Raw genomic sequence first — 27,520 nt, 5'->3', positions numbered from 1 at the left:
ATATACTTTTGTTAAATTTAAACGACACAACATCTGGACTGCTTTAGGGTTTATTTATTTATGAGACAAGTGGCAGTAGTGATGACACTGATTTTGAGCCAGGGTCCCTTTCCCCCAGACCAAAAGATTGCTGGTCTTTTGAATTTTCTTTGTGTGAATTTCCCTCCAAACTGATGTTCCAAGGGGAGAGATTTACTTTAAGGGCAGTCATTGCTTTCAGAGGAGGCTTAACCCAGGATGCCCATAGACATCACCAGACGCTGGGGTTCTTTCCTGGTAATGCTCTGCATTTTCTTTATTGCAGTTGCCTTCAGTTCCTGCTTGTTCTTGGGGTGTTTTGTCTTTAGTTTTGCCTTCAGCAAATGAAATGCAGCTCAACTGGATTCCACTTCTTAGCCTTAACAATGTATTTGGTTGCTTTCAAAGTATACTTCAGGTCATTGTCCTTCTGCACTGTGAAGTGCCATCCAATGGGTTTTGAAGCATTTGGTTGAATCTGAGCAGATAATATAGCCCTGAACACTTCAGAATTCATCCTGAACTAGTTCCATTGGCAGCCATACATGCCCACACCATAACATGAGGTGGTATGCTTCAGATCATTAGCAGTTCCTTCTGTCCCCCACACCCCTCTCTTCCCATCATTCTTGTTTATTTGTCAAACTCTAATCTGCTCTTCCTGATTTTGAAGATTATCACTGGTTTACATCTTGTGGTAAACTCTCTGTCTTTACTTTGCTGAAGTCTTCTCTTGCTTGTTGACTGTGACACAGATATGCCTACCTCCTGGAGATTGTTCTTGATCTGGCCAACTGCTGTGAAGAGGTTTTTCTTCACCTTGGAAATAATTCATTATTTGTCATCTAAAACATTTGGTCTTCCAGGCCTTTTGGTGTTCCTGAGATCACCAGTGCGTTCTTAAGAATGTACAAGTAGTTGATTTGGCCACACCTATTGTTTTTAAAATCTCTCTGATGGGTTTATTTTGATTATTTACATTTTTCAGCCTAACGGGACTTTTGGCAGCACATATAGAAAATGCTGTGATTCCTACAATGTTCATTCGAAAAACAGGATCCAAATGTTAGTAATTTTACGTATTACAAAGAACCACTACAAACAAAACCAGAACAAGATACAGATGAGAAAAACAAGCTTTAATTAGATCCTACCAATATTCAAATTAACCTTCTTAATATTAACATCCTTAACATTTGTTTTGTCTTCTTGTTATCCTATTGTTGGTCATTCGTTCATTTATTGTGATATAATACTGTTTCATTTACCATAAAGAATTTGTCAGTATACAGTATATTTCCTGTCTAGTTCTACATTTCTCTAGCTGGCTGTCTCAGCCTGATTCCCATCCTGTATGGTTTGGGTGTGAGTGTGATTCCAAATACAGGAGTGAAATCTGGTTCTCCTGCATCTTCAGGCCAAATGAACCGATAGCGTCGCAGCAGGGTGACCAAGATGAGGAACAGCTCCATGCGAGCCAGACCTTCACCCAGGCACACTCGAGGCCCTGCACACATAGACACACATTAGCTTACCAGGTTAATTTATTAATTACTTATTCCTTTTATGTTAGAGAAGTGTTCTGTGAAGTCAAATCCACAATTGATGTTGAAAGTGCTTGAATAAATCAGGTTTGGATTATTTTTTAACACTATCCTGAGCTCTCACCGGCAGAAAAGGGCATAAATGCCTCAGGCTTCTCAAACTGTCCTTGCTCATTGAGGAAGTTTGATGGGTTGAACTCATGAGGAAACTTCCACTGGCCTTCCTCACTCAGCACTGAGGAGAGGTTAGGGATGATTATAGTTCCCTGAAAAACAGTGAAAGAAAAACATCAACATGGGTAGCAGGAGGTAAATTTAACCATTGTTTGAAATCATCACCTGTGGGATGCTGTAGCCCATCAGTTCAGTATCTCTTGAGGTACAGTGGAACACACTCAGAGGGACAGTGTTGGCGATGCGCTGAGACTCATGAATCACAGCCTGTGTGTAAGGCATGTTGTGTCTGTCCTCAAAAGATGCATGAGCTTTTCCCTGTAGAACCTCATCAATCTCCTGCTGGCATCTCTCTATTATGAATCAAATGAAATATTAATCAAACATTTTAAAGTTTATGCAGCAGAGTTATAATGATGTGCAATGAAGTAAAGTTTAAACCCTGAATGTCTGGATAAGCCATGAGGTAGAGGAAAGCCGTAAGGAGGGTGTTGGATGTGGTATCAGTCCCAGCTCCATGCAGGTTTAGAATGTATGTTACTAGTTGGTCTTCATCAAAGGAGGACTCATTGTCTCTCTGTTAAAAACAAGACATCCAGTTAGTTTAGAATTTAGCACTTAAATGTAGAATCTTTGGCCATATTACCCCTATTTTATCCACATTTTATGGACTCCCAGTAAAAATTTTTTATTGATTATAAAATACTACTAATGACCTACAAAGCACTGAATCACTTCACCCTGCAGTATGTAAAAAATGAAATGTTGGTTTCTTATAATTGACCTTTGCCTGCTTTGATCAAAATGTACAGGATGTTTATTAGTACCTAGAATAAATTTGCTTCTAACTCACTTTCTGCTGCTGTGGATGGTCTTACATGGACTCCCTAAAGAGTGCACTTCACAAACACAGTTTAAACTAAAGTCTCCTTTGCTTCAGTTGATGACCTGGACATTGTGTACATACGAACTCTTGCTTAATCACAAAGACTGTCCTTTGCTCATCCCAGGAATCTTATTCATAATCTGCTCATACTTAACATCTTTCAACACAATTAGTACTTCTTGCCTTTACAGCATGTAACTGTAGATGAGCAATGACTTGTAATCCCACTATCTGGTTTCACCCAGAAAAGGATGGGTTCCCTTTAGAGTGATTCCTCTTAAGGGTTCTTTCTCATGGTTTATTCATTATGGATCTAAATCTACATCCAAATGTCTGCATATTTCTGGAAGATGCTTTGTGACAGTATCTACTGTTAAAAGACCTATACAAATAAAATGGAATGAATTGAACATGAAATATTGGACAATCAGTGAATTACCAGTATAATCATTATACACACAGAAACATATACCTTATCCAGCTCATCCAGATAGCAGTCAACAAAGTCTCTTGGCTCTCCTCGGACTCTTGTTGCCTTGTGTTCTTTGATCATGGTTATTGTCATTTTCTTAAGTAAGAAGTTGTTTTTAAAGACTTTCTTAAAGGGAAGAGGCAGGGATCTCACCAGTGGAAGAGTATCATAGATCTATAAGATAAACAAGGGCTTCTTTTGTTCAAATTGTTCTTCATTAATTAGTGACATTATTGTTTAAACTATTTCTCCAAGTCTGTACTTAGAATTAGCAATAGTCCAAATGCAGGCTGTGATCAGATGATATGATAATATCTCACCATCGACCAAGGTCCATTAAATATCTTGGTATTTTCAGTAACCATTGAAATATATTTCTTAAGGGTTTCATGGCCATATTCATAGCGAGTGCCAAACAAAACCAGGTAGATGATATTTGATGCTGCATCGTGGAACAAAGTCTGAGGATTCAAGATGCTTCCTATGAATAGAAAAGATATATTTATCAATCTATCTTTTTAAATTTTGTTTTAGAATCAAGCAGGAAATCTTCTATTGGACAGCTATCATCAACAGGAACCTGATAAATAAAGTAACATGTTGATACCAGCATGCTTCTCCACTTTTGCAACAAGGTGTTCAATTTCTCCCAGAATCCTGTTCTCCATAGACTGTTTCCCCAAGCCAAAGTTCCTCAAGGTCATGAGTGCAAAGCGCCGATGCTCCTTCCATGCAGGACCATAATCAGCCATTATGACTCCTGTTACATTTTACTCAAGTCAGTAACTTTATTTCAGAGTCAGTGCATGTCAGTACTTATTTGTATGTAAAATAGAATCCTTTTAAAATCACGAAGAAATTTTAGTTATAATGGTTCTTTAGGAAATTATTTGTAATCTCACCTTTTCCTTCAGTTATATGGCTGACAAGCAGGTTTTGTGGGCGTCCTGAAAAGTCTGCAGATTTGGTCACCAGAGCTTCTTTTATAGCCTTCAAACCCTTAAGAACAACAACTGGGTTTCTCCCGAGATAGAGGCTATAAACGTTCCCATAACGCTCAGCCAACTAAAAATAAACAAGTCTTTATTTATTATGTACATATTTTCAAGGGTCATTTGTACTCTTCTTGAATCCAGATTTAAGATATACTTGTTTAACTTGGCCTATTCATAGTCTTGGGAATTGGGATTATTATAATTATCATTATTATAAAATTATTTTTATGCTGTCTGAACTAATAGTTGCATAAGATCTAAGGTTGAGATACACCTATGGCCTCACTAGAGATACTGGCTGATAAAGCTTTGTACATAGATCTGTCCTGCATGCAGTCAAAATAAAATACCAGTGGCACGCAGATTCGCAAATGGTTTGGCACTTTAGAAAATGTGGTACCCAGGCACAGTTGCTCATGGCCATAAATGAGATAATGGCCATAACTGCATAAGAATGGTAGATCACTGGGATTGTTAATGCACATACTAAGGCAAGTTTACTAGATCAAACACCTTTGCCGGAGGCTGTTAAAATGCTCATTTCCATTTTTGTACAGGTACTGTAATAGGTACAGAAAGATAAAAAGTCCACTCTGTAACAGAGATGCAAAGCTGTAGTGATATATGAGACCTCCAAAAAATCCAAGACTGATAGCCCATGACCCACTGAGACTACTCAGCTGTGTGCCAAACAGAAGAAGGCCAAGCACTCTGCCTCTTCTGTAAAAGTGTTAAATATTAATTTTCATAGTGTCCAGAGATCACTTGTACTACCAAGCAAGTAAATTAATGGATGCTAAGGGTAAAGGCTGCCACAGGTGCGTTCACACAAGATAAGGTCCTGACAACAGTACTCTAAAAAAGCCTGCAGTCAGTGCCAGAAGTTTCACCTCAGGGTCCTTATTGGAATAGTGCAGCTAACTTTGGTATGTACTGTATCACCTAGTTGGACAGAGTCACGCTGACTCCAGCCAAACAGAGGGGAAGGTTATTTCTAAAGGTGGTGACAGTCACCATGAGGCATGGACGTTGGTTGCTGCAGATCCACGCAATTCAAGATTTACTTTTATGGCATTTGCCAGATGCCCTTATCCAGAGCAACTTACCGAAGTGCTTTGTGGTCTAAAAACATCCACATGCTAGTCTACGAGGCAGTCTCTCCAGGATTTTGCAATTTTGCAACCACAGACATGAACGCAAAATCAAGTAAACTCTGCAATATTCGAAGGAGCTTGCCATTTTTCAAAAGTACTGTAGATTTTCCACAGATTTGGGCCAGGACGTGTCATGTGATGTCATCACAACAAGCATTTAGCCAAAACCCTCTTCGATTCACGTGCATCAAACATGAGTACAGCTAAAAGGTCTAATTTACCAACAAATATTACTGTAAATGACAATTTCGTGCAATTGCAATCTCGCTAACATTAGGATGTTTTCCACAAAAAAAGGCACAAAAACCTCAGCAAATTGCAAATTTTTAACAGCTGCAAAATCAAGCATTTTTGGCCACAACTTTCACAAAAAAAACGGGACTGGTCAGGAACCTAGAGTCCCATCAACCTAAAACCTGTTGAGGAGATCAGTACAGCATGAGAAAACAGAAGACAAAGGATTTTGAGAGGAACAAACAATCATCCTTCCTGCTGCTTGACCGCGCTTAGGCAAAGCTGAGCGTTCAGCACTGAATACAGTTCCCCATGGTGTGTCTTACATCAGCCCAGCAAGCAGCACCATATCCACAGTGCCTTCATTTACGGCTGCTCAGACTAATCACATAAAATCTATGGCTGCCCTGCAGAATATTTTGTGTCACCTAAGAGCACCTACAAATCCCAATCTAGCCATTTGATAAAGCTCACCTACTTTTACTCAATGAGGCAATCCATAGGCAGTTGATTGCAGCCTGTTCGATTATGGACCTGCAGCTGTCGATTCTGAACACAGCTGTGTTGTACGTAGGGATATTTGCCATTTCCTGTTTTCTGCACTATGGCTAATATGAATTTTAAAGTTATTGGTTTAATTCAGTGATTGACATGTGAATCCCATCAGAAACAAAGGAGGGCTACATGTACATAAAACTATAGTACAGAGAAACATTACCTCTAATGCACATGTTTAGAAGTCTATTTCAGTGATAAACACATCATTTTGTTTCAGTTATTGCTCAGACCAACATTATGCCAAGATAATGGCTTACCATTTCAAAGTCTTTCAGAGGATTTCTGATGTTTAGATGAAGAAGGTTCCCAAATATGGGCATGGGTCGTGGCCCAGGTGGGAAGTTCTTGGGCCTCTGGATCCTGATTAAGAGGAAGAAGAGGCAGACGAAAAACCCTAAAAGAATTAAGGAGCCCAACATGATGTCTGTCGTACCTCTGCTCTACACACTATGCTCATTTGGCTGCTACACCAAGACCTTTCACTGACTCAAACTATGAATCCTATCAATCATTTACACAATGGTTTACATAAATTGTTAAATAGGTCATTTGCTTGGACCTAGCTTTGTATATAATGCCACTCTAAAATAATTTTTTTGCAAGTTTGAATAGGGATGCACCTGAATTTAGCTAAACTCACAAGGATAAACACAATACAGAATTGTCATTAGTTTTTCCTATATCTAAAAGACATATGACACTCTTTTGATAACAACTCTGGACACTGAAGTGGAAATGTTTGGTCTGACCATCTCAGACATGGAGGTCTTTGACACCACCTATAACTTACTCACAAAGCTGTCCTGCCATGATTTCCCTGGTAGGTTATACATTTACAAACAAAACCAGAGCAAGATACAGATGAGAAAAACAAGCTTTAATTAGATCCTACCAATATTCAAATTAACCTTCTCAATATTAACACCCTTAACATTCGTTTTGTCTTCTTGTTATCCTATTGTTGGTCATTCGTTCATTTATTGTGATATAATACTGTTTCATTTGCCATAAAGAATTTGTCAGTATACAGTATATTTCCTGACTAGTTCTACATTTCTCTAGCTGGCTGTCTCAGCCTGATTCCCATCCTGTATGGTTTGGGTGTAAGTGTGGCTCCAAATACAGGAGTGAAATCTGGTTCTCCTGCATCTTCAGGCCAAATGAACCGATAGCGTCGCAGCAGGGTGACCAAGATGAGGAACAGCTCCATGCGAGCCAGACCTTCACCCAGGCACACTCGAGGCCCTGCACACATAGACACACATTAGCTTACCAGGTTAACTTATTAATTACTTATTCCTTTTATGTTAGAGAAGTGTTTCTTGAAGTCAAATCCACAACTGATGTTGAAAGTGCTCGAATAAATCAGGTTTGGATTATTTTTTAACACTATCCTGAGCTCTCACCGGCAGAAAAGGGCATAAATGCCTCAGGCTTCTCAAACTGTCCTTGCTCATTGAGGAAGTTTGATGGGTTGAACTCATGAGGAAACTTCCACTGGCCTTCCTCACTCAGCACTGAGGAGAGGTTAGGGATGATTATAGTTCCCTGAAAAACAGTGAAAGAAAAACATCAACATGGGTAGCAGGAGGTAAATTTAACCATTGTTTGAAATCATCACCTGTGGGATGCTGTAGCCCATCAGTTCAGTATCTCTTGAGGTACAGTGGAACACACTCAGAGGGACAGTGTTGGCGATGCGCTGAGACTCATGAATCACCGCCTGTGTGTAAGGCATGTTGTGTCTGTCCTCAAAAGACACATGAGCTTTTCCCTGTAGAACCTCATCAATCTCCTGCTGGCATCTCTCTAGAAACAATGTGTTCGGCTCTATTATGAATCAAATTAATTATTAACCAAACATTTTAAGGTTTATGCGACAAGACTTATATTTAAGTGCAATGAAGTAAAGTTTAAACCCTGAATGTCTGGATAAGCCATGAGGTAGAGGAAAGCCGTAAGGAGGGTGTTGGAGGTGGTATCAGTCCCAGCTACATGCAAGATTAGAATATACATTGTTAGTTGTCCTTCATCAAAGGAGGATCCACTGTCTTTCTGTTAAAGGCAAGACAATCCAGTTAGTACAGAATTCAGCAGCCAGCGTCCTTAATATAGTTTGGTTTCATTCACATTCGATAGACTTCTAGTAAAATGTCACACTGATTACTTGTACAAAAGACTAATACATCAGAACTGCTTCTTTAATCATAAAGACTACCATGTGCTCACTCCAGCACACTTATTCACAATATACTCATATTTACTATTGTTTCAATACTTCAATACTTCAAGACTTCAAGACTTTTTGTCTTTACATTATACAGCTGTAGAAGAGTAATGATTTATAATCTCATCCAGTATCTGAAGCCACCCAGAAAAGGGTGGGTTCCCTTTTGAATCCTTGCCACTATCACCATTGGTTTACTCATTAGGGTTCTCAGGCTACATCCAGATGTCTGTAAAGATGCTTTTTGACGATGGCTTTGGTTAAAAGCCCTATACAACTAACATTTAACTGAATTACATAGAAAGTTGGGGTCAGATTGCAGGGTCAGCCATGATACGGTACCTCTAGAGTAGAGACCCCCAACCTTCTGAGCAGTAACTCAGAGCCTTAACCATTGAGCCACCACTGCTAAAGATTGTGCTGGCATTTCATGGAATCTCCAACATTTTATAACATGTTGGGATATGTGACGAAAATAAATTCACTGTGCTGTAATGAATATGTGACAAACAAAAGGCTTCTTCTTTTATACCCACACAAACACATACCGTATCCAGCTCATCCAGATAGCAGTCGACAAAGTCTCTTGGCTTTCCTGGGACTCTTGTTGTCCTGTGCTTGTTGATCATGGTCATTGTTGATTTTTTAAGTGTGTAGGTGTTTTTAAAAGCCTTCTTGAAGGGAAGAGGCAGGGATCTCACCAGTGGAAGAGTATCATAGATCTATAAGAACGCAGGAGATTCTGTTGGTTATAATTTTTAAAAAATTGGGACATTAATTCTTTCAGCTTTTTTCTTAAAAACTAACTTAGAATTAGTAATAGTGTAAATGAAGTTAGTGATCAGGTGATAAGATAATGTCTCACCATAGACCAAGGTCCATTAACAATCTTACTAATTTCAGTAAACAGCGCAACATATTGTTTCAGGGTTTTGTCGTCATATTCATAGCGAGTACCAAACAACACCAGGTAGATGATATTTGATGCTGCATCGTGGAATAAAGTCTGAGGATTCAAGGTGCTTCCTACAAATAGAAAATCAATGTTCATCGGCATTTAAAATGGGGCACAACATCTTATATTGGACAGCTGTCATCAATAGGAATTTTATTAATGTTATATGATACCAGAATGCTTTTCCAATTTTGCAACAAGGTGTTCGATTTCTCCCAGAATCCTGTTCTCCATAGACTGTTTCCCCAAGCCAAAGTTCCTCAAGGTCATGAGTGCAAAGCGCCGATGCTCCTTCCATGCAGGACCATAATCAGTCATTATGACTCCTGTTACATTTTACTCAAGTCAGTAACTCTATTTCAGAGTCAGTGCATGTCAGTACTTATTTGTATGTAAAATAAAATCAGGAAGACATTTTATTTATAATGGTTGGGTAGGTAATTATTTGTAATCTCACCTTTTCCTTCAGTTATATGGCTGACCAGCAGGTTTTGTGGGCGTCCTGAAAAGTCTGCAGATTTGGTCACCAGAGCTTCTTTTATAGCCTTCAAACCATTAAGAACAACAACTGGGTTTCTCCCGAGATAGAGGCTATAAACGTTCCCATAACGTTCAGCCAACTAAAGAGAATTTTTTTAAAAATTAGAGACATTAAACCATTTTCAATGGTTAGAGGCCAATTTATACCTAGCTAACATCTATGAAACTGTTATTAAATACAAATTTTTAATTAGCCCTTTTCTTAGTCTCGGGAGTTGAGATTATTATTATTATTAATATAATACTGTTTATACTGGTAGTGTCATACAGTATACTGGTAATACTGGTACTCTAGTACTGGCTGATGTAGCTTTGTGCGAAGATCTCTACTGCATGCATCCCCAATAAAAGACCACGGACATGCTGTTTTTCACATTGCGATTGCAGTACACTCGCACAGTTGGTCCTGCTTGTTAATGACATAATGTCCATAACTGGAAGCAATCACTGGGGTTGTTAATGCATGTGAGGAAGCAAGCTGGCTAGCTCAATCACCTTTGGCACCTACAGGTACTAGCAACAGGTGCTAATACGAAAGCTTCCAATAGGAATCTTGGTGTCATTTTTGACTCCTGTCTCCATTTCTCTACCAATACAAAAGCTCTGGTCAAAACTTGGTTCTGCAATCTACATAATGCTGGTAAAGCATTGTTATCTTATCAGGACATGGAGACATTAATACAACCCCAATTCTGAACACGTTGTGACAGTATGGAAAATGCAAATAAAAAAAGAGGAGTGATTTGTAAATGTACTTTGACTTGTATTCAAACAAAAATATATAAAGACAAGGTATTTGAGGTTTTACCTAATCAACTGCATAGTTTTTTGAAGATAACTTTTTTTTAAAATTGATACATGTAACAGGTTCCAAAAAAGTTGTGACGGGGCAATTTAGGACTAATAGCGATGTGACAAGTTGAAATAAGAAGGTGATGTGAAAGAGGTGAGGTAATCATCTAATCATGGTAACTGAGGAGCCTCCAAAAAAAGCCTAGTCCTTCAAGAGCAAGGATGGGTCGAGGCTCGCCAATCTGCCAACAGGTGCATCAGCAAATTATCCTGTCCCAACTTTTACGGAATTGGGGTTGTATTCTCTTGCGTCATCACGGCTGGACTACTACAACTCCATGTTTACATGCCTCAATCAGAGTCTAGTATCTCAGCTTCAACTTGTCCAAAATGCAGCTACGCATCTGCTCACCAAAACCAAGCTCAGGGAACACATAACACCTGTCAGTACTCGGTACATGGCCTGAGAGTACCTATCTGAACTGGTCTCCTTGCACGGCAATGAGAGGTCATGGAGGTCATCTGCACAAGGTTTACTATCTCTGTATAGGACTAGGCTGCAATTAAAAGGTTATCATGGTTTTTCATTATACTGTATATTAGCCTTGCCGGCTCAACTGAGCTGTTTATAAAGCTAAAAAGCTTTCTGGTCAGTTTTAATGGTTTGTGTTTAGGGGTGCTTGTGTGTATATTTTAATTACTGTTTAGTTTTTTTTATAATTCATTTGATCCTATTTTAGGGGGTACGATGGCTTAGCACGTTCGTTTCACACCTCTGGGGTTGAGGGTTTGAATCCCACCTCCGCCCTTTATGTGCGGAATTTGCATGTTCTCTCAGTGCTTCTGGGGTTTCCGCCCAGTATTCCAGTCTCCTCCCCCAGTCCAGTTTGATGCAGTGAAAATGCCATTACTCTGTGAATGAGGTTTTGCATTCAGTATTCATGTTTAATATTAATTTTGTGTTTTTGTTTGCCTTGTCAGATTTTCCAGTACATTTTCTTACATCATTAGTTTTGCTCATAGTAACTGTATTTTTGTTCCAATGCACCAAAGACCCAAATAGAGAAGTTTTACATTCAAATCTTCAACAACAACAACAACAAAAATTAAAGCACAGATAAACCATCCCAGTTAAGACATGTTTAGAAGACTATTTCAGTAATAAACACGTCACTTTGTTTCAGTTATAGCTCCAGTATTACAACAATATAATGGCTTACCATTTCAAAGTCTTTCAGAACATTTCTGATGTTTAGATGAAGAAGGTTCCCAAATATGGGCATGGGTCGTGGCCCAGGTGGGAAGTTCTTGGGCCTCTGGATCCTGATTAAGAGGAAGAAGAGGTATACGCAAATCCCTACAAGAATTAAGGAGCCCAACATGATGACTGTCGTACCTCTGCTCTACACACTATGCTCATTTGGCTGCTACACCAAGACCTTTCACTGACTCAAACTATGAATCCTATCAATCATTTACACAGTGGTTTACATAAATTCTTAAATAGGTCATTTGCTTGGACCTAGCTTTGTATATAATGCCACTCTAAAATAATTTTTTTGCAAGTTTGAATAGGGATGCACCTGAATTTAGCTAAACTCACAAGGATAAACACAATACAGAATTGTCATTAGTTTTTCCTATATCTAAAAGACACATGACACTCTTTTGATAACAACTCTGGACACTGAAGTGGAAATGTTTGGTCTGACCATCTCAGACATGGAGGTCTTTGACACCACCTATAACTTACTCACAAAGCTGTCCTGCCATGATTTCCCTGGTAGGTTAAACATTTACAAACAAAACCAGAACAAGATACAGATGAGAAAAACAAGCTTTAATTAGATCCTACCAATATTCAAATTAACCTTCTCAATATTAACATCCTTAACATTCGTTTTGTCTTCTTGTTATTGTCACATATTGTGACAGAGCGGAGATAGGACGGATGCAAGTGCAGGATAAACAGTTGTTTATTTGAAAGAGAGACAGGCAGACAAATCCAAAACGTGATCCAAAACGTAATCCATAAACATGCAAGAGGTCAGGCGATTGGCAAACAGGTATACACGGGGCAAGGCAGGATTCAAGGTCGTGGTCAAGGAAAACAGGGTTGATAAACAAAACGAGAAACGAACTATGACGAGGGACTGGAAGCGGATAATCCAGTGCGAACTAACTCTAAACATGGACCGTGACTACGACTACGACTACGACTACGAACTAAACTAACTCTAAACATTAATCTTCCGCTTTGTGTGCTGGGAGGCGCGCGGTATATATGCGGACATGATCAGCGTCTAAACCGCTAGCAGCTGAGAGCAATACAGACCCACGTGAAATCCCAGCCAATGACGGAACAGGGAGGAGACATGACAGAAACATAAACAAAACACACGTGTCCCAATGTCATTACGGACAACAACAGAAAAGCAGGTGCTCGCGCATTCGCGCTTACAGCATGCTGCTTCAAGGGGGAATCATGACAGTTATCCTATTGTTGGTCATTCGTTCATTTATTGTGATATAATACTGTTTCATTTGCCATAAAGAATTTGCCAGTATACAGTATATTTCCTGACTAGTTCTACATTTCTCTAGCTGGCTGTCTCAGCCTGATTCCCATCCTGTATGGTTTGGGTGTAAGTGTGACTCCAAATACAGGAGTGAAATCTGGTTCTCCTGCATCTTCAGGCCAAATGAACCGAAAGCGGCGCAGCAGGGTGACCAAGATGAGGAACAGCTCCATGCGAGCCAGACCTTCACCCAGGCATACTCGAGGCCCTGCACACATAGACACACATTAGCTTACCAGGTTAACTTATTAATTACTTATTCCTTTTATGTTAGAGAAGTGTTTCTTGAAGTCAAATCCACAATTGATGTTGAAAGTGCTCGAATAAATCAGGTTTGGATTATTTTTTAACACTATCCTGAGCTCTCACCAGCAGAAAAGGGCATAAATGCCTCAGGCTTCTCAAACTGTCCTTGCTCATTGAGGAAGTTTGATGGGTTGAACTCATGAGGAAACTTCCACTGGCCTTCCTCACTCAGCACTGAGGAGAGGTTAGGGATGATTATAGTTCCCTGAAAAACATCAACATGGGTAGCAGGAGGTAAATTTAACCATTGTTTGAAATCATCACCTGTGGGATGCTGTAGCCCATCAGTTCAGTATCTCTTGAGGTACAGTGGAACACACTCAGAGGGACAGTGTTGGCGATGCGCTGAGACTCATGAATCACCGCCTGTGTGTAAGGCATGTTGTGTCTGTCCTCAAAAGACACATGAGCTTTTCCCTGTAGAACCTCATCAATCTCCTGCTGGCATCTCTCTAGAAACAATGTGTTCGGCTCTATTATGAATCAAATTAATTATTAACCAAACATTTTAAGGTTTATGCGACAAGACTTATATTTAAGTGCAATGAAGTAAAGTTTAAACCCTGAATGTCTGGATAAGCCATGAGGTAGAGGAAAGCCGTAAGGAGGGTGTTGGAGGTGGTATCAGTCCCAGCTACATGCAAGATTAGAATATACATTGTTAGTTGTCCTTCATCAAAGGAGGATCCACTGTCTTTCTGTTAAAGGCAAGACAATCCAGTTAGTACAGAATTCAGCAGCCAGCGTCCTTAATATAGTTTGGTTTCATTCACATTCGATAGACTTCTAGTAAAATGTCACACTGATTACTTGTACAAAAGACTAATACATCAGAACTGCTTCTTTAATCATAAAGACTACCATGTGCTCACTCCAGCACACTTATTCACAATATACTCATATTTACTATTGTTTCAATACTTCAATACTTCAAGACTTTTTGTCTTTACATTATACAGCTGTAGAAGAGTAATGATTTATAATCTCATCCAGTATCTGAAGCCACCCAGAAAAGGGTGGGTTCCCTTTTGAATCCTTGCCACTATCACCATTGGTTTACTCATTAGGGTTCTCAGGCTACATCCAGATGTCTGTAAAGATGCTTTTTGACGATGGCTTTGGTTAAAAGCCCTATACAACTAACATTTAACTGAATTACATAGAAAGTTGGGGTCAGATTGCAGGGTCAGCCATGATACGGTACCTCTAGAGTAGAGACCCCCAACCTTCTGAGCAGTAACTCAGAGCCTTAACCATTGAGCCACCACTGCTAAAGATTGTGCTGGCATTTCATGGAATCTCCAACATTTTATAACATGTTGGGATATGTGACGAAAATAAATTCACTGTGCTGTAATGAATATGTGACAAACAAAAGGCTTCTTCTTTTATACCCACACAAACACATACCGTATCCAGCTCATCCAGATAGCAGTCGACAAAGTCTCTTGGCTTTCCTGGGACTCTTGTTGTCCTGTGCTTGTTGATCATGGTCATTGTTGATTTTTTAAGTGTGTAGGTGTTTTTAAAAGCCTTCTTAAAGGGAAGAGGCAGGGATCTCACCAGTGGAAGAGTATCATAGATCTATAAGAACGCAGGAGATTCTGTTGGTTATAATAAAAAAAATTGGGACATTAATTCTTTCAGCTTTTTTCTTAAAAACTTACTTAGAATTAGTAATAGTGTAAATGAAGTTAGTGATCAGGTGATAAGATAATGTCTCACCATAGACCAAGGTCCATTAACAATCTTAGTATTTTCAGTAAACAGCGCAACATATTGTTTCAGGGTTTTGTCGTCATATTCATAGCGAGTACCAAACAACACCAGGTAGATGATATTTGATGCTGCATCGTGGAATAAAGTCTGAGGATTCAAGGTGCTTCCTACAAATAGAAAATCAGTGTTCATCGGCATTTAAAATGGGGCACAACATCTTATATTGGACAGCTGTCATCAATAGGAATTTTATTAATGTTATATGATACCAGAATGCTTTTCCAATTTTGCAACAAGGTGTTTGATTTCTCCCAGAATCCTGTTCTCCATAGACTGTTTCCCCAAGCCAAAGTTCCTCAAGGTCATGAGTGCAAAGCGCCGATGCTCCTTCCATGCAGGACCATAATCAGTCATTATGACTCCTGTTACATTTTACTCAAGTCAGTAACTCTATTTCAGAGTCAGTGCATGTCAGTACTTATTTGTATGTAAAATAAAATCAGGAAGACATTTTATTTATAATGGTTGGGTAGGTAATTATTTGTAATCTCACCTTTTCCTTCAGTTATATGGCTGAAAAGCAGGTTTTGTGGGCGTCCTGAAAAGTCTGCAGATTTGGTCACCAGAGCTTCTTTTATAGCCTTCAAACCATTAAGAACAACAACTGGGTTTCTCCCGAGATAGAGGCTATAAACGTTCCCATAACGTTCAGCCAACTAAAGAGATTTTTTTTAAAAATTAGAGACATTAAACCATTTTCAATGGTTAGAGGCCAATTTATACCTAGCTAACATCTATGAAACTGTTATTAAATCCAAATTTTTAATTAGCCCTTTCCTTAGTCTCGGGAGTTGAGATTATTATTATTAATATAATACTGTTTATACTGGTAGTGTCATACAATATACTGGTAATACTGGTACTATAGTACTGGCTGATGTAGCTTTGTGCGAAGATCTCTACTGCATGCATCCCCAACAAAAGACCACGGACATGCTGTTTTTCACATTGCGATTGCAGTACACTCGCACAGTTGGTCCTGCTTGTTAATGACATAATGTCCATAACTGCAAGCAATCACTGGGGTTGTTAATGCATGTGAGGAAGCAAGCTGGCTAGCTCAATCACCTTTGGCGCCTACAGGTACTAGCAACAGGTGCTAATACGAAAGCTTCCAATAGGAATCTTGGTGTCATTTTTGACTCCTGTCTCCATTTCTCTACCAATACAAAAGCTCTGGTCAAAACTTGGTTCTGCAATCTACATAATGCTGGTAAAGCATTTGTCACGTATCGTGACAGAGCAGATAGGACGGATGCAATGGCAGTATGAACAGTTGTTTATTTTAAAAGAGAGACAGGCAGACAAATACAAAACGTGATCCAAAAACGTAATCTACAAACATGCAAGAGGTCAGGCGATCGGCAAACAGGCATACACGGGGCAAGGCAGGATTCAAGGTCGTGGTCACGGAAAACAGGATCGAGACACAAAACATGAAACTAACAAGGACTATGAACTGGGAGCGGATGATCCAGCGTGAACTAACTCTAAACATGGACCGCGACTATGACTACTAAACGAACTACTCTAACTCTACGATACTATAGCTTATCTATTCTAATATTCCGCGTTGTGTGCTGGGAGGCGCGCCGTATATAAGCGGACATGACCAGTGTCGTAAATGCTCACAGTTGAGGGCGATTCTGACCACGTGAAAATCCCAGCCAATGACAGAACAGGGAGGAGACACGACAGAAACAAACAAAACACACGTGCCCAGATGTCATTACTGTCAACAATGGAAAAGCGGGTGCTCGCGCATTCGCGCTTAGAGCATGCTGCTTCAAGGGGGAATCATGACAGCATTTTTATCTTATCAGGATATGGAGACATTAATACAAACCCAATTCTGAACACGTTGTGACAGTATGGAAAATGCAAATAAAAAAGAGGAGTGATTTGTAAATGTACTTTGACTTGTATTCAAACAAAAATATATAAAGACAAGGTATTTGAGGTTTTACCTAATCAACTGCATAGTTTTTTGAATATAATTAAAAAAAAAAAAAAATTGATACATGTAAGAGGTTCCAAAAAAGTTGGGACAGGGGCAATTTAGGACTAATAGCGATGTGACAAGTTGAAATAAAAAGGTGATGTGAAACAGGTGAGGTAATCGTCTAATCATGGTATATGAGGAGCCTCCAAAAAAAGCCTAGTCCTTCAAGAGCAAGGATGGGTCGAGGCTCGCCAATCTGCCAACAGGTGCATCAGCAAATTATCCTGTCCCAACTTTTACGGAATTGGGGTTGTATTCTCTTGTGTCATCACGGCTGGACTACTACAGCTCCAGGTTTACATGCCTCAATCAGAGTCTAGTATCTCAGCTTCAACTTGTCCAAAATGCAGCTACGCATCTGCTCACCAAAACCAAGCTCAGGGAACACATAACACCTGTCAGTACTCGGTACATGGCCTGAGAGTACCTATCTGAACTGGTCTCCTTGCACGGCAATGAGAGGTCATGGAGGTCATCTGCACAAGGTTTACTATCTCTGTATAGGACTAGGCTGCAATTAAAAGGCTATCATGGTTTTTCATTATACTGTATATTAGCCTTGCCGGCTCAACTGAGCTGTTTATAAAGCTAAAAAGCTTTCTGGTCAGTTTTAATGGTTTGTGTTTAGGGGTGCTTGTGTGTATATTTTAATTACTGTTTAGGTTTTTTTATAATTCATTTGATCCTATTTTAGGGGGTACGATGGCTTAGCACGTTCGTGTCACACCTCTGGGGTTGAGGGTTTGAATCCCACCTCCGCCCTTTATGTGCGGAATTTGCATGTTCTCTCAGTGCTTCTGGGGTTTCCGCCCAGTATTCCAGTCTCCTCCCCCAGTCCAGTTTGATGCAGTGAAAATGCCATTACTCTGTGAATGAGGTTTTGCATTCAGTATTCATGTTTAATATTAATTTTGTGTTTTTGTTTGCCTTGTCAGATTTTCCAGTACATTTTCTTACATCATTAGTTTTGCTCATAGTAACTGTATTTTTGTTCCAATGCACCAAAGACCCAAATAGAGAAGTTTTACATTCAAATCTTCAACAACAACAACAACAACAAAAATTAAAGCACAGATAAACCATCCCAGTTAAGACATGTTTAGAAGACTAGTTCAGTAATAAACACATCACTTTGTTTCAGTTATAGCTCCTGTATTACAACAATATAATGGCTTACCATTTCAAAGTCTTTCAGAGGATTTCTGATGTTTAGATGAAGGTTCCCAAATATGGGCATGGGTCGTGGCCCAGGTGGGAAGTTCTTGGGCCTCTGGATCCTGATTAAGAGGAAGAAGAGGTATACGCAAATCCCTACAAGAATTAAGGAGCCCAACATGATGACTGTCGTACCTCTGTTCTACACACTATGCTCATTTGGCTGCTACACCAAGACCTTTCACTGACTCAAACTATGAATCCTATCAATCATTTACACAGTGGTTTACATAAATTCTTAAATAGGTCATTTGCTTGGACCTAGCTTTGTATATAATGCCACTCTAAAATAATTTTTTTGCAAGTTTGAATAGGGATGCACCTGAATTTAGCTAAACTCACAAGGATAAACACAATACAGAATTGTAATTAGTTTTTCCTATATCTAAAAGACATATGACACTCTTTTGATAACAACTCTGGACACTGAAGTGGAAATGTTTGGTCTGACCATCTCAGACATGGAGGTCTTTGACACCACCTATAACTTACTCACAAAGCTGTCCTGCCATGATTTCCCTGGTAGGTTATACATTTACAAACAAAACCAGAACAAGATACAGATGAGAAAAACAAGCTTTAATTAGATCCTACCAATATTCAAATTAACCTTCTCAATATTAACATCCTTAACATTCGTTTTGTCTTCTTGTTATTGTCACGTATTGTGACAGAGCGGAGATAGGACAGATGCAAGTGCAGGACGAACAGTTGTTTATTTGAAAGAGAGACAGGCAGACAAATCCAAAACGTGATCCAAAACGTAATCCATAAACATGCAAGAGGTCAGGCGATTGGCAAACAGGTATACACGGGGCAAGGCAGGATTCAAGGTCGTGGTCAAGGAAAACAGGGTTGATAAACAAAACGAGAAACGAACTATGACGAGGGACTGGAAGCGGATAATCCAGCGCGAACTAACTCTAAACATGGACCGTGACTATGACTACGACTACGAACTAAACTAACATGGACCACGACTACGACTACGACTACGACTACGACTACGAACTAAACTAACTCTAAACATTAATCTTCCGCGTTGTGTGCTGGGAGGCGCGCGGTATATATGCGGACATGATCAGCGTCTAAACCGCTAGCAGCTGAGAGCAATACAGACCCACGTGAAATCCCAGCCAATGACGGAACAGGGAGGAGACATGACAGAAACATAAACAAAACACACGTGTCCCAATGTCATTACGGACAACAACGGAAAAGCAGGTGCTCGCGCATTCGCGCTTACAGCATGCTGCTTCAAGGGGGAATCATGACAGTTATCCTATTGTTGGTCATTCGTTCATTTATTGTGATATAATACTGTTTCATTTGCCATAAAGAATTTGTCAGTATACAGTATATTTCCTGACTAGTTCTACATTTCTCTAGCTGGCTGTCTCAGCCTGATTCCCATCCTGTATGGTTTGGGTGTAAGTGTGACTCCAAATACAGGAGTGAAATCTGGTTCTCCTGCATCTTCAGGCCAAATGAACCGAAAGCGGCGCAGCAGGGTGACCAAGATGAGGAACAGCTCCATGCGAGCCAGACCTTCACCCAGGCATACTCGAGGCCCTGCACACATAGACACACATTAGCTTACCAGGTTAACTTATTAATTACTTATTCCTTTTATGTTAGAGAAGTGTTTCTTGAAGTCAAATCCACAATTGATGTTGAAAGTGCTCGAATAAATCAGGTTTGGATTATTTTTTAACACTATCCTGAGCTCTCACCGGCAGAAAAGGGCATAAATGCCTCAGGCTTCTCAAACTGTCCTTGCTCATTGAGGAAGTTTGATGGGTTGAACTCATGAGGAAACTTCCACTGGCCTTCCTCACTCAGCACTGAGGAGAGGTTGGGGATGATTATAGTTCCCTGAAAAACAGTGAAAGAAAAACATCAACATGGGTAGCAGGAGGTAAATTTAACCATTGTTTGAAATCATCACCTGTGGGATGCTGTAGCCCATCAGTTCAGTATCTCTTGAGGTACAGTGGAACACACTCAGAGGGACAGTGTTGGCGATGCGCTGAGACTCATGAATCACAGCCTGTGTGTAAGGCATGTTGTGTCTGTCCTCAAAAGATGCATGAGCTTTTCCCTGTAGAACCTCATCAATCTCCTGCTGGCATCTCTCTAGAAACAATGTGTTCGGCTCTATTATGAATCAAATTAATTATTAACCAAACATTTTAAGGTTTATGCGACAAGACTTGTATTTAAGTGCAATGAAGTAAAGTTTAAACCCTGAATGTCTGGATAAGCCATGAGGTAGAGGAAAGCCGTAAGGAGGGTGTTGGAGGTGGTATCAGTCCCAGCTACATGCAAGATTAGAATATACATTGTTAGTTGTCCTTCATCAAAGGAGGATCCACTGTCTTTCTGTTAAAGGCAAGACAATCCAGTTAGTACAGAATTCAGCAGCCAGCGTCCTTAATATAGTTTGGTTTCATTCACATTCGATAGACTTCTAGTAAAATGTCACACTGATTACTTGTACAAAAGACTAATACATCAGAACTGCTTCTTTAATCATAAAGTCTACCATGTGCTCACTCCAGCACACTTATTCACAATATACTCATATTTACTATTGTTTCAACACTCATTGGACTTTTTGTCTTTACATTATACAGCTGTAGAAGAGTAATGATTTACAATCTCATCCAGTATCTGAAGCCACCCAGAAAAGGGTGGGTTCCCTTTTGAATCCTTGCCAATATCACCATTGGTTTACTCATTAGGGTTCTCAGGCTACATCCAGATGTCTGTAAAGATGCTTTTTGACGATGGCTTTGGTTAAAAGCCCTATACAACTAACATTTAACTGAATTACATAGAAAGTTGGGGTCAGATTGCAGGGTCAGCCATGATACGGTACCTCTAGAGTAGAGACCCCCAACCTTCTGAGCAGTAACTCAGAGCCTTAACCATTGAGCCACCACTGCTAAAGATTGTTCTGGCATTTCATGGAATCTCCAACATTTTATAACATGTTGGGATATGTGAAGAAAATAAATTCACTGTGCTGTAATGAATATGTGACAAACAAAAGGCTTCTTCTTTTATACCCACACAAACACATACCGTATCCAGCTCATCCAGATAGCAGTCGACAAAGTCTCTTGGCTTTCCTGGGACTCTTGTTGTCCTGTGCTTGTTGATCATGGTCATTGTTGATTTTTTAAGTGTGTAGGTGTTTTTAAAAGCCTTCTTAAAGGGAAGAGGCAGGGATCTCACCAGTGGAAGAGTATCATAGATCTATAAGAACGCAGGAGATTCTGTTGGTTATAATAAAAAAAATTGGGACATTAATTCTTTCAGCTTTTTTCTTAAAAACTTACTTAGAATTAGTAATAGTGTAAATGAAGTTAGTGATCAGGTGATAAGATAATGTCTCACCATAGACCAAGGTCCATTAACAATCTTAGTATTTTCAGTAAACAGCGCAACATATTGTTTCAGGGTTTTGTCGTCATATTCATAGCGAGTACCAAACAACACCAGGTAGATGATATTTGATGCTGCATCGTGGAATAAAGTCTGAGGATTCAAGGTGCTTCCTACAAATAGAAAATCAATGTTCATCGGCATTTAAAATGGGGCACAACATCTTATATTGGACAGCTGTCATCAATAGGAATTTTATTAATGTTATATGATACCAGAATGCTTTTCCAATTTTGCAACAAGGTGTTCGATTTCTCCCAGAATCCTGTTCTCCATAGACTGTTTCCCCAAGCCAAAGTTCCTCAAGGTCATGAGTGCAAAGCGCCGATGCTCCTTCCATGCAGGACCATAATCAGTCATTATGACTCCTGTTACATTTTACTCAAGTCAGTAACTTTATTTCAGAGTCAGTGCATGTCAGTACTTATTTGTATGTAAAATAAAATCAGGAAGACATTTTATTTATAATGGTTGGGTAGGTAATTATTTGTAATCTCACCTTTTCCTTCAGTTATATGGCTGAAAAGCAGGTTTTGTGGGCGTCCTGAAAAGTCTGCAGATTTGGTCACCAGAGCTTCTTTTATAGCCTTCAAACCATTAAGAACAACAACTGGGTTTCTCCCGAGATAGAGGCTATAAACGTTCCCATAACGTTCAGCCAACTAAAGAGAATTTTTTTAAAAATTAGAGACATTAAACCATTTTCAATGGTTAGAGGCCAATTTATACCTAGCTAACATCTATGAAACTGTTATTAAATACAAATTTTTAATTAGCCCTTTTCTTAGTCTCGGGAGTTGAGATTATTATTATTATTAATATAATACTGTTTATACTGGTAGTGTCATACAGTATACTGGTAATACTGGTACTCTAGTACTGGCTGATGTAGCTTTGTGCGAAGATCTCTACTGCATGCATCCCCAATAAAAGACCACGGACATGCTGTTTTTCACATTGCGATTGCAGTACACTCGCACAGTTGGTCCTGCTTGTTAATGACATAATGTCCATAACTGCAAGCAATCACTGGGGTTGTTAATGCATGTGAGGAAGCAAGCTGGCTAGCTCAATCACCTTTGGCACCTACAGGTACTAGCAACAGGTGCTAATACGAAAGCTTCCAATAGGAATCTTGGTGTCATTTTTGACTCCTGTCTCCATTTCTCTACCAATACTAAAGCTCTGGTCAAAACTTGGTTCTGCAATCTACATAATGCTGGTAAAGCATTTGTCACGTATCGTGACAGAGCAGATAGGACGGATGCAATGGCAGTATGAACAGTTGTTTATTTTAAAAGAGAGACAGGCAGACAAATACAAAACGTGATCCAAAAACGTAATCCACAAACATGCAAGAGGTCAGGCGATCGGCAAACAGGCATACACGGGGCAAGGCAGGATTCAAGGTCGTGGTCACGGAAAACAGGATCGAGACACAAAACATGAAACTAACAAGGACTATGAACTGGGAGCGGATGATCCAGCGTGAACTAACTCTAAACATGGACCGCGACTATGACTACTAAACGAACTACTCTAACTCTGCGATACTATAGCTTATCTATTCTAATATTCCGCGTTGTGTGCTGGGAGGCGCGCCGTATATAAGCGGACATGACCAGTGTCGTAAATGCTCACAGTTGAGGGCGATTCTGACCACGTGAAAATCCCAGCCAATGACAGAACAGGGAGGAGACACGACAGAAACAAACAAAACACACGTGCCCAGATGTCATTACTGTCAACAATGGAAAAGCGGGTGCTCGCGCATTCGCGCTTAGAGCATGCTGCTTCAAGGGGGAATCATGACAGCATTTTTATCTTATCAGGATATGGAGACATTAATACAACCCCAATTCTGAACACGTTGTGACAGTATGGAAAATGCAAATAAAAAAAGAGGAGTGATTTGTAAATGTACTTTGACTTGTATTCAAACAAAAATATATAAAGACAAGGTATTTGAGGTTTTACCTAATCAACTGCATAGTTTTTTGAATATAATTAAAAAAAAAAAAAAATTGATACATGTAAGAGGTTCCAAAAAAGTTGGGACAGGGGCAATTTAGGACTAATAGCGATGTGACAAGTTGAAATAAAAAGGTGATGTGAAACAGGTGAGGTAATCGTCTAATCATGGTATATGAGGAGCCTCCAAAAAAAGCCTAGTCCTTCAAGAGCAAGGATGGGTCGAGGCTCGCCAATCTGCCAACAGGTGCACCAGCAAATTATCCTGTCCCAACTTTTACGGAATTGGGGTTGTATTCTCTTGTGTCATCACGGCTGGACTACTACAACTCCATGTTTACATGCCTCAATCAGAGTCTAGTATCTCAGCTTCAACTTGTCCAAAATGCAGCTACGCATCTGCTCACCAAAACCAAGCTCAGGGAACACATAACACCTGTCAGTACTCGGTACATGGCCTGAGAGTACCTATCTGAACTGGTCTCCTTGCACGGCAATGAGAGGTCATGGAGGTCATCTGCACAAGGTTTACTATCTCTGTATAGGACTAGGCTGCAATTAAAAGGCTATCATGGTTTTTCATTATACTGTATATTAGCCTTGCCGGCTCAACTGAGCTGTTTATAAAGCTAAAAAGCTTTCTGGTCAGTTTTAATGGTTTGTGTTTAGGGGTGCTTGTGTGTATATTTTAATTACTGTTTAGTTTTTTTTATAATTCATTTGATCCTATTTTAGGGGGTACGATGGCTTAGCACGTTCGTTTCACACCTCTGGGGTTGAGGGTTTGAATCCCACCTCCGCCCTTTATGTGCGGAATTTGCATGTTCTCTCAGTGCTTCTGGGGTTTCCGCCCAGTATTCCAGTCTCCTCCCCCAGTCCAGTTTGATGCAGTGAAAATGCCATTACTCTGTGAATGAGGTTTTGCATTCAGTATTCATGTTTAATATTAATTTTGTGTTTTTGTTTGCCTTGTCAGATTTTCCAGTACATTTTCTTACATCATTAGTTTTGCTCATAGTAACTGTATTTTTGTTCCAATGCACCAAAGACCCAAATAGAGAAGTTTTACATTCAAATCTTCAACAACAACAACAACAACAACAAAAATTAAAGCACAGATAAACCATCCCAGTTAAGACATGTTTAGAAGACTAGTTCAGTAATAAACACATCACTTTGTTTCAGTTATAGCTCCAGTATTACAACAATATAATGGCTTACCATTTCAAAGTCTTTCAGAGGATTTCTGATGTTTAGATGAAGAAGGTTCCCAAATATGGGCATGGGTCGTGGCCCAGGTGGGAAGTTCTTGGGCCTCTGGATCCTGATTAAGAGGAAGAAGAGGTATACGCAAATCCCTACAAGAATTAAGGAGCCCAACATGATGACTGTCGTACCTCTGCTCTACACACTATGCTCATTTGGCTGCTACACCAAGACCTTTCACTAACTCAAACTATGAATCCTATCAATCATTTACACAGTGGTTTACATAAATTCTTAAATAGGTCATTTGCTTGGACCTAGCTTTGTATATAATGCCACTCTAAAATGATTTTTTTGCAAGTTTGAATAGGGATGCACCTGAATTTAGCTAAACTCACAAGGATAAACACAATACAGAATTGTAATTAGTTTTTCCTATATCTAAAAGACATATGACACTCTTTTGATAACAACTCTGGACACTGAAGTGGAAATGTTTGGTCTGACCATCTCAGACATGGAGGTCTTTGACACCACCTATAACTTACTCACAAAGCTGTCCTGCCATGATTTCCCTGGTAGGTTAAACATTTACAAACAAAACCAGAACAAGATACAGATGAGAAAAACAAGCTTTAATTAGATCCTACCAATATTCAAATTAACCTTCTCAATATTAACATCCTTAACATTCGTTTTGTCTTCTTGTTATTGTCACGTATTGTGACAGAGCGGAGATAGGACGGATGCAAGTGCAGGATGAACTGTTGTTTATTTGAAAGAGAGACAGGCAGACAAATCCAAAACGTGATCCAAAACGTAATCCATAAACATGCAAGAGGTCAGGCGATTGGCAAACAGGTATACACGGGGCAAGGCAGGATTCAAGGTCGTGGTCAAGGAAAACAGGGTTGATAAACAAAACGAGAAACGAACTATGACGAGGGACTGGAAGCGGATAATCCAGCGCGAACTAACTCTAAACATGGACCGTGACTACGACTACGACTCTTCTCTACACACTATGCTCATTTGGCTGCTACACCAAGACCTTTCACTGACTCAAACTATGAATCCTATCAATCATTTACACAGTGGTTTATGTGATTGTTGCCCTTTCTGTGTAATGCAGAGTAGTTTCATAATACATTGAACTTAATCATTTATTTTCACATTATTTTATCTAAAAAAAATGAATGTCCCTACTTGTACGAAGCAGTAAAACGACTGAACTCAATTGACTGACCTGAGAACATAACTCCTTAACTTACACTCACTCCTTGCATATGAGGAGAGACTTTTTGAAACAGACGCATTTGCTTGACTCTAGCTTTGTACTCTAATGTCAGTCTAAAAGGTAAGTAAGTAGTTCTAACTATACCAGAAAGACAAGGGACACTCTTTTGAAGACAAAACTGGTCATTAAAGGGGAGGTTTTTATCCAGCCATATCTGAAAAGGCAGGGTGGTCTTTGACACTACCTATGACCTACTCATAAGGCTGTCCTGGAACACATTCAACCTTAGCATAACCTCACAGTTCAGCTTTATAGACAACATTGGGAAGCCTGGGTTCCCCTAAAATGTCATCAAAATGCAATGATGAAATGAAATGCTTACCAAAGTGTCTATGTTCAGTATTAGTGTTGGTGGAATTCAGCACTTTAGTGAACCAAATGATCAAATATCTCACTGCATTATAACACTGTTCATTGATCTCAAACTGTATTTTGTGGACAGCACAAGGTGCATGAGAATCTCCTTTGAAGCCCCTGACACAGCACTGATACTGTATACACTCAGAAGCCGTGCATCTTTGGACGTCTCTGGCAGGTTCAATTACAATGTGTGTTAATGGGACGAATGATTAACTCTTATTTAATGCTCACAACAGGTTTTTAACACATCATTTTGAGCCCTGCAGGAAATCATGAGTCTTTGGGGGTTAATGGGAGTGTAGGTGGATGGGTTTATGCAAAACATCTCAATGTTTATTGGATAATTGTTTATTGTAAAATATAGTAGAGACATTGACAAGGTATAAAAATAATGATTACTGCTTGAAGTAACAATTTAGTGCTTCAAACTTTTCTTTCATCAACGAATCCTACATTTGCAGCAACTACAGCCTTGCAGACTTTGGACAATATAGCTGTCGGTTTATTGAGAAAATCTGCAGAAATGTCACTCCATGCTACCTGAAGCAGGTCCCACAAGTTGGATTGGCTTGACGGGCAATTTTTTTTCCCCATACCATCCAGTCAAGCTGCTCCAACAACAGCACAATAGTTTTGATATCCTGTGTTTTCTCTGGCCAATCCATTACAAACAGCTGACTGCAGACATTCCAGCTGACTGCTTCTTCCCTAAATAGGTTTTGCATAATTTAGAACAGTTATTTAGGTCATTGTATTGTTGTAGGATGAATTGGCTCCAATGCAAAATGGAGTGATAACCTTCCTTA

The 27,520-nt window shown here is 39.5% G+C and overlaps 4 protein-coding genes across 12 annotated transcripts; all 4 read right to left on the bottom strand.

The window, feature by feature from the left end:
* Positions 1 to 1,328: 1,328 nt before the first annotated feature.
* Positions 1,329 to 6,436, bottom strand: LOC108269082 (cytochrome P450 2D3-like; the record flags this gene model as incomplete). Its single annotated transcript, NM_001329272.1, is given in 10 exon segments — positions 1,329 to 1,525; positions 1,687 to 1,828; positions 1,902 to 2,089; positions 2,178 to 2,313; positions 3,095 to 3,268; positions 3,415 to 3,575; positions 3,702 to 3,854; positions 3,997 to 4,159; positions 6,293 to 6,430; positions 6,433 to 6,436. Coding segments are annotated over 10 exon segments (1,456 nt in total), but the record flags the coding sequence as incomplete, so codon positions are not given.
* A 461-nt stretch (positions 6,437 to 6,897) lies between these two features.
* Positions 6,898 to 12,230, bottom strand: LOC108269083 (cytochrome P450 2D17). Of its 3 annotated transcripts, XM_053682047.1 has the most exons (10): positions 11,770 to 11,912; positions 11,323 to 11,461; positions 9,675 to 9,837; positions 9,391 to 9,543; positions 9,128 to 9,288; positions 8,811 to 8,984; positions 7,955 to 8,090; positions 7,657 to 7,844; positions 7,442 to 7,583; positions 6,898 to 7,280 (listed from the first exon to the last, which is right to left on the bottom strand). In XM_053682047.1, the coding sequence occupies exons 4-10, from the start codon at positions 9,533 to 9,535 to the stop codon at positions 7,084 to 7,086; spliced, it is 1,143 nt and encodes a 380-aa protein (XP_053538022.1). In that variant the 5' UTR covers positions 9,536 to 9,543; positions 9,675 to 9,837; positions 11,323 to 11,461; positions 11,770 to 11,912; the 3' UTR covers positions 6,898 to 7,083. The 3 variants fall into 3 exon arrangements, with proteins under 3 accessions (XP_053538022.1, XP_053538021.1, XP_017330127.2); XM_053682046.1 differs by lacking the exon at positions 11,323 to 11,461 and having other exon boundaries at positions 11,770 to 12,230; XM_017474638.3 differs by lacking the exons at positions 6,898 to 7,280; positions 11,323 to 11,461 and having other exon boundaries at positions 7,442 to 7,552; positions 11,770 to 12,230.
* A 279-nt stretch (positions 12,231 to 12,509) lies between these two features.
* LOC128633447 (cytochrome P450 2K4) lies at positions 12,510 to 18,837 on the bottom strand. 4 transcript variants are annotated; one of them, XM_053682053.1, is made up of 10 exons: positions 18,393 to 18,533; positions 17,943 to 18,081; positions 15,707 to 15,869; positions 15,423 to 15,575; positions 15,160 to 15,320; positions 14,845 to 15,018; positions 13,997 to 14,132; positions 13,699 to 13,886; positions 13,498 to 13,639; positions 12,510 to 13,336 (listed from the first exon to the last, which is right to left on the bottom strand). In XM_053682053.1, the coding sequence occupies exons 4-10, from the start codon at positions 15,565 to 15,567 to the stop codon at positions 13,140 to 13,142; spliced, it is 1,143 nt and encodes a 380-aa protein (XP_053538028.1). In that variant the 5' UTR covers positions 15,568 to 15,575; positions 15,707 to 15,869; positions 17,943 to 18,081; positions 18,393 to 18,533; the 3' UTR covers positions 12,510 to 13,139. The 4 variants fall into 4 exon arrangements, with proteins under 4 accessions (XP_053538028.1, XP_053538026.1, XP_053538027.1 ...); XM_053682051.1 differs by lacking the exon at positions 17,943 to 18,081 and having other exon boundaries at positions 18,393 to 18,837; XM_053682052.1 differs by lacking the exon at positions 18,393 to 18,533 and having other exon boundaries at positions 17,943 to 18,317.
* A 153-nt stretch (positions 18,838 to 18,990) lies between these two features.
* On the bottom strand, positions 18,991 to 25,383 carry LOC108262053 (cytochrome P450 2D15). 4 transcript variants are annotated; one of them, XR_008396831.1, is made up of 10 exons: positions 25,073 to 25,383; positions 22,380 to 22,542; positions 22,096 to 22,248; positions 21,833 to 21,993; positions 21,518 to 21,691; positions 20,677 to 20,812; positions 20,379 to 20,566; positions 20,164 to 20,305; positions 19,430 to 20,002; positions 18,991 to 19,389 (listed from the first exon to the last, which is right to left on the bottom strand). XR_008396831.1 is itself a non-coding variant. In XM_053682049.1 (10 exons), the coding sequence occupies exons 4-10, from the start codon at positions 22,238 to 22,240 to the stop codon at positions 19,806 to 19,808; spliced, it is 1,143 nt and encodes a 380-aa protein (XP_053538024.1). In that variant the 5' UTR covers positions 22,241 to 22,248; positions 22,380 to 22,542; positions 24,620 to 24,758; positions 25,073 to 25,213; the 3' UTR covers positions 18,991 to 19,805. The 4 variants fall into 4 exon arrangements, 3 of the variants coding, with proteins under 3 accessions (XP_053538024.1, XP_053538023.1, XP_053538025.1); XM_053682049.1 differs by adding an exon at positions 24,620 to 24,758 and having other exon boundaries at positions 18,991 to 20,002; positions 25,073 to 25,213; XM_053682048.1 differs by having other exon boundaries at positions 18,991 to 20,002.
* Between the last annotated feature and the right edge of the window lie 2,137 nt (positions 25,384 to 27,520).

Source organism: Ictalurus punctatus, chromosome 8 (genome assembly GCF_001660625.3).
Source record: "Ictalurus punctatus breed USDA103 chromosome 8, Coco_2.0, whole genome shotgun sequence".
NCBI lineage: Eukaryota > Metazoa > Chordata > Actinopteri > Siluriformes > Ictaluridae > Ictalurus > Ictalurus punctatus.
This window is presented reverse-complemented; position numbering and strand designations above follow the sequence as displayed.